Below are 11,292 nucleotides of genomic sequence, written 5' to 3'. Positions count from 1 at the left end.
AAATGATTGGCTGGTTTAACTTTATCTGCCTGTTTTAAAACGCCGTACACGTTGAATAGACCTTTGAATTCACATCAGTGTATAAAGTCAGCGAGCAGTCGTGTTTTTACGTTGAGCGAGGAATTTATGATTTAATTATTGGGGTAAGTTGGCTTTAACAACAGCAGTTCTTCGCCACGCTAACGATATCTAGCCAGTAAAGTTGACCCGAGGTGTTTATCATTGTCAGCATAATGTTAAAAGACGACCGTTTTGTTGTGGATGTTCGCGTGTGTTGTTCCCCCATGACCAAGACAGCCAGTTAAAAAAAACCCTCTCGGGGCAGGTGTTGCAGATTTGCGACAACTAAATTCTAATCCCCTAATTAATCCACATTCATATTTATGAGCCTTTTTTTACTCAAAAGTACCACTGCAGGCCTTCGTTGTGCATGAGCAACAAACAGTTTCCCCAATAGCTCACTAGATGGCGAGTTTTCTCACTTTCAACATGCCTTCCTTCTTGGGTACGTAGACATGAAAGGATTTTCTAGGCATCCATTTCATATTCGTATTTCTACCAATCACCTTTATTTTGAAACCAATACTGTATAAGCTGAATCATGACAGTATAGAGATACGGTATATGCCAATTTGTAGATTTTATCTCCTCTGGGTTTTCCCCTCGGGGCAGCTCAATTTCATTGTTGAAGCTTTGCAACGTTTGGCCGGACTCGTACCAATGGATGCCACACGCTTTGTCTTCTGGTTTACCTATATTTTTAGCAACAGTCTATACAAGGGTTATTTTCCTATCACCAGTGTTTACTTATTGATTTGAGTTGTCATTGAGGGTGCATCCTATGGAAAATGAAATAATTTGGAGTGAAGTTACACACTATCAGGCAGATTTGATCAAACGCAATGGCATAATGCGATGTTCATTTGACTGTTCAGTAAGCAAAACTGATGTAGCCTAAATTCGATTGCACATATTATTTTAGTATATATCTTTGTTGGACTGGAAGCCTTTTTAGTAAACGAGCTTGCAGAATACTCTGGTTGCAAGTTTGTGGTGCGTTATGGCAGGCCGACAAAGATTTTATTCACTCAAAGAAGCCATTGAAATGGTTTGCCTTCCTGATGATGCTTTATCTGAGACAGAATCCATTTCAGACGATGAAATTGATGATCCAGATTTTGTTGAACCTGCTGAAGCATACGAGTCTGACTTCAGCCTTGATGATGATACATACAATACATACAATACATGCTGATTTATATCGCGCTTTCACAACAGCGGCAGCTGTAACAAAGCGCTTAACAAAACAGTTAACATAAAGTAAAATAATAAACACAACACATAACATAACATAAAACACGGACAGTTGTGCAGTCCTAACCACTTTTCCATCACACGCGTTGTTGTTTGAAGCAGTTTGAGATGAAAGAGGAGAGAATCAAAGTGTCCTTTAACCAGTGGATCAGAGACGTCATGCTCAAAATGTGCACACGTCGACTACAAGCTAAGTTTCAAAGTCAACAAGAAGCTGCAGCATCCATTGACGAAAAAAGAGATTGGTTCACTTCTCCTGTCCCATGGAAATCCATTTCAATTCCAAGCGGCGACTCTCGATTCCAAATACACATCGGCGCTCTGCGCCAACGCTCCTCTCTCCTCATCCTCAACCTCAGCAGCCATCCATCATGATGAGACACTGGGAGCAATAGCAATACCTAATCCAAACACACTTGATGTTGACATTCATAACGTACATGCAGACAATGACACTGGGGTCCCAGATGATGATGAACCTCAGCCCGGCCCAGCTCCACGAAATAAAGTTTTTTCTTGGAGGGAGAGGAAACCCCCCAGCAGCTGACATAGACCCTTCATTCCAAATGAATCCGTGTTTGAACTTATTTCTGACCAATCAAACCTGTATGCAGTTATGAAGAATGGCCCAGAACTAAAAACAATCCCTTCAGTTGAGGTCAGACTAGACCGATTCGATCATTTTCCCATCCATGCTGATAAATGTGGACAATGCAGAGTGTACAAGAATGGCGACACACAAATGGCCTGTCTGAAGTGCAAAGTACTTTTGTGCTTTACAAAGGACAAAAATTGTTTCTTTGACTACCACACGAAGAAGTGACCTTCAGACCTGGCCTTCTCAATTAGGATTTGAGACGTTGATATAGTGATATTATATTTCAATATTGGTTGATGAAGGGATGAAAAGTTATTGTTTTTGTTGTTATTCTTCCACCGTAAAGTACTTTGAAACATTGTTTTGAAATGTTCTATGCAAATACAGTTAGTTTTCATACCTTGTTGTTTTTGCCGTTAATTTACCACATCGGGACAATGTTGTAAACCTGCAATATCCCAGAATACATTACATGTGAAGCTTTTGCTAAAAAAAAAAAAAAGTTTGAATTGTATACTACTACCCCACATGACAGTTTCCCCCAAATATCAGATTTTTCCTGTTACAAAAACGTAATTTGAGCCTCAGAGGGTTAAAATATCGCTTCTTCCTTCCCGACAGAATTGAGGTAGGTTCCGTCCAGATGTCAATTCTTAATCTGGGAGTTGAGGCTCTACTCAACTGGGTAAATTGACGCGACCATGGCTTGCGGTATTTACAGTTTTAGGTTTTGACCTAACCGCCCCCATTCTGTGTTTTCAGGTCAATAATACTGTATTGGCCCATCGAGAAATTAACATCGAAGAGTTACGAGATGGGGAGTTCCTGCTTCGTGTTGTTCACAAACTGTGAGTACATTAGCAGTCCTGTTCATTTTGAACATATAGCTTCTGTTGTTTACTCTTGTTTTCCTACGTTTATTTTCAGGAAAAAAGAACCAACCCCCCCTTTAATTCAATCAACCGAGGAACGTTTTAAAGTCATCGCAGAATTTGTGGAGAGTGAGTTTGACATCTGTCAGATAATTTTATTTCTCTCTCTCTCGCTCCCCCTTTCAAAATACTGACGTTCTTTTCAGATTACTGTCAATTGGATGTGTCACGTGACTTGAGGTGTTACCCAACCGTTAGTGTACTGTGCCATAAAAAGTGTGCGTTGTCCTAAACAATGTAATTATAGTATACTGCATTCGAGGAAGGTGGGAAATCGTATTATTGCCACTCCGATTTATTTATCTATTCATTTATTTCTTTGGGACAGTGGACATAAATCAACACAAGAATAAACAGTTGAGTCAAGTCAAGTTGAAAAGTGTTTTTTTTCCCCCCTCCCCTGGGAGTTTGGCACTTGGGCCTCTCAGTTCCAAGGGGCCTTCTAGTGCAGTTTTTATCGGAAAAGTCAGACTTCCCACCTCTATCAAATGCAGCATTACTCACAAATGCAGGGCAATTTAATGAATTAATCTTTAAGTGTTTTATTTCCAAGAGCAAAATATCAATTTTTCAGTTGCACTTATTTGCCCGCACACTGTATGTTTTATTACGAATATCTGAAAACGATTATTTACCTTACTACCTTCTTGTTGGCCAGACGATTGCAGATTTAGTCCAACCAAAGGTACATCATTATCATGGGACAACATAAGAAATGGAATCAACCTGACTGTGGAAATTGCAAAGGTACATGTGGGGAAAGCTGGTCTGCATCCTATTGCACGTAATATTTTGTATTATTGCTGTTCTACATATGTAGTTTTTTGTATGTGCTGTATTTTAAACTGGCTGCTAAACACTGTTCTGTAACATGCTATGCTTGTATTGTGACTCATGTGCCATACAAAAGATACTGATGAAAGATGATGAAAGATACCCCGTGAAAAGTGCAGGAACACTGTTTGAAAAGTGCAGGAACACTGTTCAATGATTTGTTCGTAAAGTGGCGGTTGGCTACAATGGCCAAAAATTTTACTTGTACCGTTACTTTACAATATAGCCCATGTAAAACCTACTCCTCCAAATACATTGTAAATAGCAAAACAATTGTAAATAGCACTGCGATTTATCCATTTTGTATTTATATTGCACTTCATTGAACAGTGTTTGTTTTTTCTTCTTTCTACCCACAATCTTGCTGCTGTAGACTGTAAATTTCCCCAGTGTGGGACAAATAAAGGATATCTTAATCTTAATCTTACATGAGTTTGTGTAAGTATTCAGTGAAAATATGACATACTAAAGAACTGGTGAGTAACATCAGTCTCATTTTTGTTCCAGCATGAGTATAAATTGGAAAATTATAAAGGACATTGCTCAACACTATCGCAATACAAAACTGTAAGAAATGAAACCTTTATGAAATGACAATTATGGGAAATTCCTCCAGCAGGAATGGCCTTATTAACTACTACTCACTCAATTTGTGAAACAATCTCAGTTTAAAATTGAACAGACAAAAATAAATAACAGCTTCAATTGGAAATTAGTTAATCAGACTTCTCCTTCATCTTCTCAGGTTAATCGCCGGCAGTCTATGATGTTCACCATCGACAACACTCCGAACAAAAGCAGCAACAACTACTTGAAAAGAGGCCTCAACAAACTCCGTAGCTCTACCCGAAAGTCGCCAAGCAACACCTCCAAGAATGCCATGCAAAAAGAAAATAAGCATGCTGCAGTTTCCCGCGCGGCAGCGGGGCGAGCGGGCAGGGGTGGGAGCTCCAAGTCACCCCAAGTGATCTGCAAAGAAAACAGAAAGTCACCTCAAACGACTTCCAAGTCTCCACGGTTGACGGCAAGCGCTCGCAAGGTAAGGAGATGGTCTTGAATGAAAAGGTGGGCAAAGAAAGGACCTGCGTACTCTGTTATTTAATCTGACCCACCATTTACTTTTGAATCCCATAATAGTGTTTTTCGTATTCCCTCTTTAAAATTGGTTATCTGAAATGGAAACCAAATTTCATCAAGCTTTCCATTAATCTCATTAACTGTCGCTTTGAAAGTTTGTCATTATTTCCACCCTAAAAATGAAGGTGTTCAGTCACGGTGAAACCTTAACCCTGTTTTCAGAATTGCGTCTCCTTCAATCGTGAAAATCTTCCTGGAAGAATGAGAAGGTCTATGTTCAATGAAAATGATTTGCATGTTGCTTTTTGTTTATACTTGCTTGTGGTTAGCTCACACTTCATGACAAACACTGACACTGTGAGGGTGTCTTCACATATTCTGGCGATCAAGTTATTGGGTGTCAACACTTCGGACATGGCAGTGCTGTTTTTAAGTCTCTTCAAATTGTGCTGATATTTTTTATACCTTCTAATCTTTTTTTTTATTTTATTTTTTTACCCTGCAGATGAAGAGGAGGACGGTGTGAGATTTTCAGCAATTCAACATGACTGTTCAGTTAAAACTTCAGTTTATGCACTTTTAAGATTTTACTTTTCGTTTATTTGAATGATTTTACTATATTTTCTTATTACTTGTACAATAAAACATTTTGAAATGACAAATTGTGCCGTCTGAACATTGAGCGTTAGTTTCCAACAAATACTAAATAAAAAGGTCTTTTCGTTTAGAAAATGCGCCATCAGAGAGGCCTTCAAATCTGCACCCTTTAGAAATACGACAAATTACTCTGAAGGCTTTCACATAAATACACCCATCATTTAATAAACCAGTTGCCATACCTACACAGGTGGCATAAATTTACTAAATTCTCAATTCATCATCTACTCCAATGATTTTTGCCAACCCTTGCGCCAAGGCACAGATTTTACAAAGTTCAATAACTCGAGGTACACCGCCAAACAAATGTCAAAAATACTGGATGTCGGTATATTATACACTTCCTGGTGCGTAATAGATCATTTAATTTTGTTTGTTGCTATAAGTTGCCGGCATAGATGAACAAAGATACATTGTATATACAAATGAATTCATTTGTACTTACAATGTTCATTCAAATCATGCAGGCGGTTTAAGCGTCATGGCAGCAGCATGCACAGTGAATGCTGCTATGCTGATTTGTCGTTTAACTTCATTCCAGGCCTTTTCTTGGTCCGCCGAGTGCTCAATGTCGAACAATGCATCGTAGATGCCCGGGAAAGACTCTCCTGCGTATTTATTATGGCTGCTTGGAGCAAATATCACATGCCTGGAAAGCAGATGAGACTCGTGTGAATGTATGACCTCCAACATATACGCCATTTTACAGTTAAGGAGAATGAAGGTACAAAATCAATCTCTGTCTGAGAATTTGTTTTGCAATATGCTCATTTGGCAACCTAACAGTTAATGTGGGGTAGTCAAGCAACACTGTAGTTTTCACTGGCGTTTATTTTGTGGTTTGATACCAAAACTTCAAATGGCTACCTGGTTTATGGATTATATAACTAAACGAAAGAGGGTTGGGTTTGTGTGTAATACCTGTAGAATGGTCTTCCAGGTAAACCCAAGGGGTCGACAAAGGCCCTCTCCAGATACATGAGCTGGTCGTTTAATGCGCGTACCTGCAGAGGGCTGATATATGTGAAAACAGGCACCTCAATGCTGATGAAAAATTTTTTTTTTTGGTTTGCAGAGGCTGACATTTTAGTCTTATGACTTATGCAAAATGTCTTCTTACTCTGCTCTGTTGACGTTTTCGAGGCGCTCGTGAAACTCCCTCGCTGCAACTGTGAAATTTTCAACAGCTGAAAACAAGGAGTCTGCAAAATAGCAAACAAAATCTGAATAGCCCGTCGTTAAAATGATCATTTTGATCAATGTACTGGTCCTGACTTACCAAATGACACCTCGTACGACCGCATCTCCTCCCGGTGTGTTTGTGCGATCGCCGCAATGCGGCGTGCGTACGTGTTGAGGGAGATGGCATACTGGTTGGCATCCAGAGGGATGATCTGGGAATCTGCTAGGAGGAAGACGAGCCCGCCTCTTACTTGAGCCACAGCCCGAAGCCTCGTGAACGAAGGGTCGTAAAACTTCTCCACAACCTCGAAGGTTTCATACACAGTGTGATAGACAGGGTAACTGCTGTATCGCTCGATTTTCTACACACACACACACACACACACACACACACACACACACACACACACAGAGGACAGGTATTATATCCATGACCTTCGTCTAACAATTAGTATCTATCCATCCATTTTCTATACCACCTGTCCTCATTTGATGGATCCGTAAGTTAGGATGAATTCCGATTTCTCAATATACGCACATTAGTGTGAAGAAAATGAGCCGATACGCATGTGTTGTGAATCAGACGATGATTTTGCGTATTTGCTCAACTTGCGCGCAGAGTTCGAACATGTATTTAGCAGTTGTAATGTGGCTGGACCGTGGATACAAATGCAGTATTTTCACTTTTCTGTCAACTATCAGTGTCTAGTTTGTATCAAAATGACTCCCAAATGGACAAACTATACCATTGTAAAGAATTTTTTTTTTTACCCTGTTCTTGGTGTATCTTGCTCTGCCCGCTGCAATTCCCAGACGGACAAAATAGGCTTCGAAATCACTTCCCGAGCCCAGCTTGCTGATCCTACACAACACAGGAGAGTAGGCCAATGGATCGCTACTCTAAATTGTTTTGATTGATGAGTGCAATTCCAAAGGTGATGTGGATAAACATGAATAAGCAAATTCTAGTCTTTCCCTTGTCATTGTATTGTGAGGCTTTCGTAACCTGCCTGGGTGCATCACGCTCATTTGTCCAGTTGTCTTTCTTATGCCAACTTTCATACAGGGAAACTCCTTCCTCTTCTATCTCTGGACTGGCTATCTGTACACATACAAAGATACAGAGAGAGACCTTAACCCATCTCGCCACCAAAACGGTTGCAATTTTGTTTACGTTTACCTGCTTAGTGAGGTCGTATACTAGTGTGTGTAGAGATGGCGTACAGTCAACCCTGAGCGTGTACATACCTTGAAAAGACAAACGCACATGTCACCTCAAAAGCAGAAGCCAGTACATACACTGGGAAAATTATTTGCACTCACCCTCTATGCCAGAGTCTCCATTGATGTAGGCCACCGCTCTCTCCTGAAGCAGTTTGACATTGTCCTGTTGATGAATATGGAGTCATATGCAACGTTATGCCTAATTTTCCCTGTGCGATGTAGCAAAATAACAAAAGAAAAAAAAAACTACACCCATGTACCCATTACACTGGGCTTTTTGCTAAACTTGCACCGGGAATGATATCATATTGTCCACTGGTCTACTCTCTCCAACACGTAGAGTACACTTCAGTCCAGGGACATCTCCACTGGCAAAAGTTGCACAAAGAACGGAAACATTTGGACTGTATCCTATATACTGTAATGTATGCCTGCTCATATACTCTACCTCTGCCCATTCTGTCGAGCCCAGCAGTCCAAATTCCTCTGCATCCCAGCTGGCAAATATTATTGTTCTTCTCGGCCTCCAGCCTGCACCACGGATACACACTTTCATAGTGATTGATTACTGGCACAACGGTTGATGCTCCCTGTCAAAGGTAGCTGTACTTACCCTTACGTAGAAGCCTCCCAGCGCTTCGGACAGTTTCATGGACCAAAGCAGCTCCTGACATGGGATCAATCCCTCCAAAAACCCAGGCGTCTCGGTGTCCACCCAGAATGACGTACCTGTCTAGTCCAACAGAAATTACTCCTTTAACATGCTGCGGTTAGCTTTGCTTATGATAAAGTTGACTTTTTGAAATTTTAAGCGATTAGTAGAGATCCAAAAAATGTTTTGTATTTTTTAAATCTAACGAAACAGATTTTTTTTCCCCTCAAATTGTTCCCCAGTGTTATGCTCAAAAGAACTCAATGAGATTGTGATTATGAAAACTGGCTCACACTCAAGAGTTAGAATCTTGGCTCATGCTTTCCGATGTGGAGTTTGCAAGTTCTCCCCATATGAGCACTTTTTTTTTCATGTGTACAAATCACCATAAAGGTATTTCAACAATAATCCATAGTGCAGTATCGCAGGGTTCGTGTCTCTTTACCTGGCTCAAGAGCTCCTCTTATCCTTCCAATGACATTGTAGATCCTTCCCACCTGATTGTTGGTGTGGATGTTCATGCGCATGAACCTGGAACGATCACATTTACAAGAGGAATGCGATTTTTAAAATTTAAATCACAGGCTTTTCACTTAAACTCCATTCAATTTATGCGCTGCTAGTATTGCTCAAACAATCATCTGGGAATTTATGCTTCTCCCAAACAAGAGATACAAAGCCCCCATTGTGCTTCTTTGTGGCATATTGCCACTAGCTCATTAGCAAGAAGCCCCCCCCCCCCAAAAAAAAACAGCAACAAAAGAACAACCCAAAGACTAAAACATGGATGGTGGAATGAGACAGTATATGACTGTCCCTGGGGGAAACTGGGCGCAAACCATACAGACCGAAACACTTACTGGCTCTTGAAATCATCTGTAAAACCTGGACCGATCCTGTAGGAAACATTTAAAGCTCCTTTCCAGTCATTTGGAGGAATTTGTCCCCCCATATTCCTGTGAAGTGAATCATCATCATAGGTGAAAATGAATTCAGTTCATCCATTTGCATTATCATCTTAAAAAGGAAAAGGAGTAAAATAATGTACTTGAGGATGTGAAATGCATCGTGGTAGCCAATGGGATGCACGGGAATGCTGGGAAGTCCCACTCCATCCTCAGGACGGGATCTGTAAGTGTATTCTGAAAGAGAGCAGACAGTATTCGTAGTATTCTCCTCATACTTTTGCATAGAACGGAACTTCAACCAAACAAATACACACACCTTTCGCAGGGTAGCCAGGGGTGAGAGAGTCTCCCGCTCCATTCAGGTTCATAACATTTCCTCTCTGAGCGCCACCACCCGGAAGGTTCCAGCCTTCAGGATACGGCTACCGATATCAATGATAGCAGGATATCTAGTAAGTTAAATGCACATCATTCTAAGAAGACTATACTGTATGCCAGTGGTGGGCAAACTACGGCCCGCGGGCTGAATCCGGCCCGTTGGTCTTTTTAATCCGGCCCGCCGAAGGTTGGTCCACAATTAAGGTTCGATGTGAATGATTGCATTCATTTCAATTGGCAGGTGGCGCATTGACTTGAAGTTGCAGAACACGGGGGGGGGGGGGCGCAATCTTTTCGACCACCTCGTACCTTTGTATCGCTCTACTTCTACTGGTCTGATCACAACCCATCTGCAGCGATGCGCAGGCTAAAATAGGTCATCAACAACACTTTTGTCATTTAAAAAAAGTATATTAATACCGTACTTTCATGCTTTTGTTCTGTTGATGTTTGATATGGACTGTCAACAAATGCAGTTTTTTTTTAAATGTACCATAGCTCGTGCTGACCTGGCCCTTCTGTCAAATTTTAAAAGTCAATGCGGCCCCCGAGCCAAAAAGGTTTGCCCACCCCTGCTGTATGCAGTTCACAATTTTGAAACTGTTTCCGGGTGTCTTTTAACATGTCCGTGGCCCGCTTTGATGACTAAATGTTCTCCAGCAGCCTTGACCGCGAAGAAAAAAAAAAGACAGCAACCATAAAGACAAAGTTTAAAGTGTGTTTTCACGAATGGAGGCATGACTTCATCTCCAAGCCATTAAATTTCCTTTTTTTTTTTAAAAGGGTGGTTAGACACTCATGAGACCCAAATAGTTATATACAAATAATAAGTATATTTTACATATAATCCCCTTTTCGGGCACTTTCATATTCCTCTGAAAATGTCCATATGGAAGTAGTTGTTCGAGCATTTGGAAATCAGTCCTGTTTTGACTCATGCAAATTACCTTGACTCCGTCGGCACTGTAATCAGCTGGATCAGAGAACAAAATGAGTCCCTTTGCGCCGACTAACATAGCATTCTTCACCTGATGGAGGCAAAACAGACAGCGAATCCACAGCATTAAGTCATGTATTTAAGAGGAAATGTTTCCCCCCCCTACAATTGAAAAGGTTTCACTTATCTTGATAATATGTCTGTGAAATGCTTTTTGGCACAACCCCAAAAGCATCAATAATAACTCTGCCAAACACTGTACAGACCATTTTTAAGCCTTTCACAACTCAGCCTGTTTTGAGGGGGCTGGCCTGTTTCTTGAAATTGCTAACACCCATAAAAAAAATGATTTCTTCACATTTTTAAGTGAGAAATTTGAAATCTGACCTGCACAATAACCTCTTTAGGAGTTAAAGGTGGAAAGTGTTTCTTACCTTATTGCCTCGGAATATCTTCCCGTATCTGACAATGACAATCTTGCCAGTCACATTAATTCCCATCTGCTGCTGCAACTGGGAAAAGTCTTCAGTACGGCCATAATTGACATAGACCAAGTCCCCCTGGGCAGAATGAGAGCGAGTAAGGGGGGGACCTCGAAT

The 11,292-nt window shown here is 40.8% G+C and overlaps 2 protein-coding genes across 4 annotated transcripts in view; one reads left to right on the top strand and one right to left on the bottom strand.

Moving 5' to 3' along the window:
• The first annotated feature begins 489 nt into the window (after positions 1-489).
• LOC147197134 (uncharacterized) lies at positions 490-5,417 on the top strand. The gene is made up of 6 exons (XM_086125745.1): positions 490-505; positions 2,583-2,760; positions 2,840-2,913; positions 3,503-3,591; positions 4,424-4,717; positions 5,261-5,417. Exons 1-6 carry the CDS (start codon positions 490-492, stop codon positions 5,279-5,281), a joined length of 672 nt encoding a protein of 223 aa, XP_085981871.1. The 3' UTR covers positions 5,282-5,417.
• naalad2 (N-acetylated alpha-linked acidic dipeptidase 2) overlaps positions 4,499-11,292 on the bottom strand; it is an 8,132-nt gene continuing 1,338 nt past the window's right edge. Inside the window, exons 5-21 of one of the 3 annotated variants that reach the window (XM_086126223.1) lie at positions 11,128-11,253; positions 10,704-10,784; positions 9,695-9,800; positions 9,519-9,612; positions 9,331-9,426; positions 8,916-9,001; positions 8,432-8,551; positions 8,267-8,349; positions 7,918-7,981; positions 7,775-7,842; positions 7,605-7,696; positions 7,366-7,456; positions 6,692-6,956; positions 6,533-6,614; positions 6,334-6,426; positions 5,858-6,061; positions 4,499-4,647 (exon numbers count right to left, since the gene is read on the bottom strand). In XM_086126223.1, the coding sequence (XP_085982349.1) occupies positions 5,872-6,061; positions 6,334-6,426; positions 6,533-6,614; positions 6,692-6,956; positions 7,366-7,456; positions 7,605-7,696; positions 7,775-7,842; positions 7,918-7,981; positions 8,267-8,349; positions 8,432-8,551; positions 8,916-9,001; positions 9,331-9,426; positions 9,519-9,612; positions 9,695-9,800; positions 10,704-10,784; positions 11,128-11,253 (1,737 nt within the window). In that variant the 3' untranslated portion in view covers positions 4,499-4,647; positions 5,858-5,871. Of the gene's footprint in view, positions 4,648-5,557; positions 6,062-6,333; positions 6,427-6,532; positions 6,615-6,691; positions 6,957-7,365; positions 7,457-7,604; positions 7,697-7,774; positions 7,843-7,917; positions 7,982-8,266; positions 8,350-8,431; positions 8,552-8,915; positions 9,002-9,330; positions 9,427-9,518; positions 9,613-9,694; positions 9,801-10,703; positions 10,785-11,127; positions 11,254-11,292 lie in introns of those variants that run through there. The other 2 variants (XM_086126224.1, XR_015102537.1) reach the window with 2 other exon arrangements.

This window comes from Hippocampus guttulatus, chromosome 12, assembly GCF_054856545.1.
Source record: "Hippocampus guttulatus isolate MCC_2025c chromosome 12, RoL_Hgut_1.0, whole genome shotgun sequence".
Taxonomy (NCBI): Eukaryota; Metazoa; Chordata; class Actinopteri; order Syngnathiformes; family Syngnathidae; genus Hippocampus; species Hippocampus guttulatus.
This window is presented reverse-complemented; position numbering and strand designations above follow the sequence as displayed.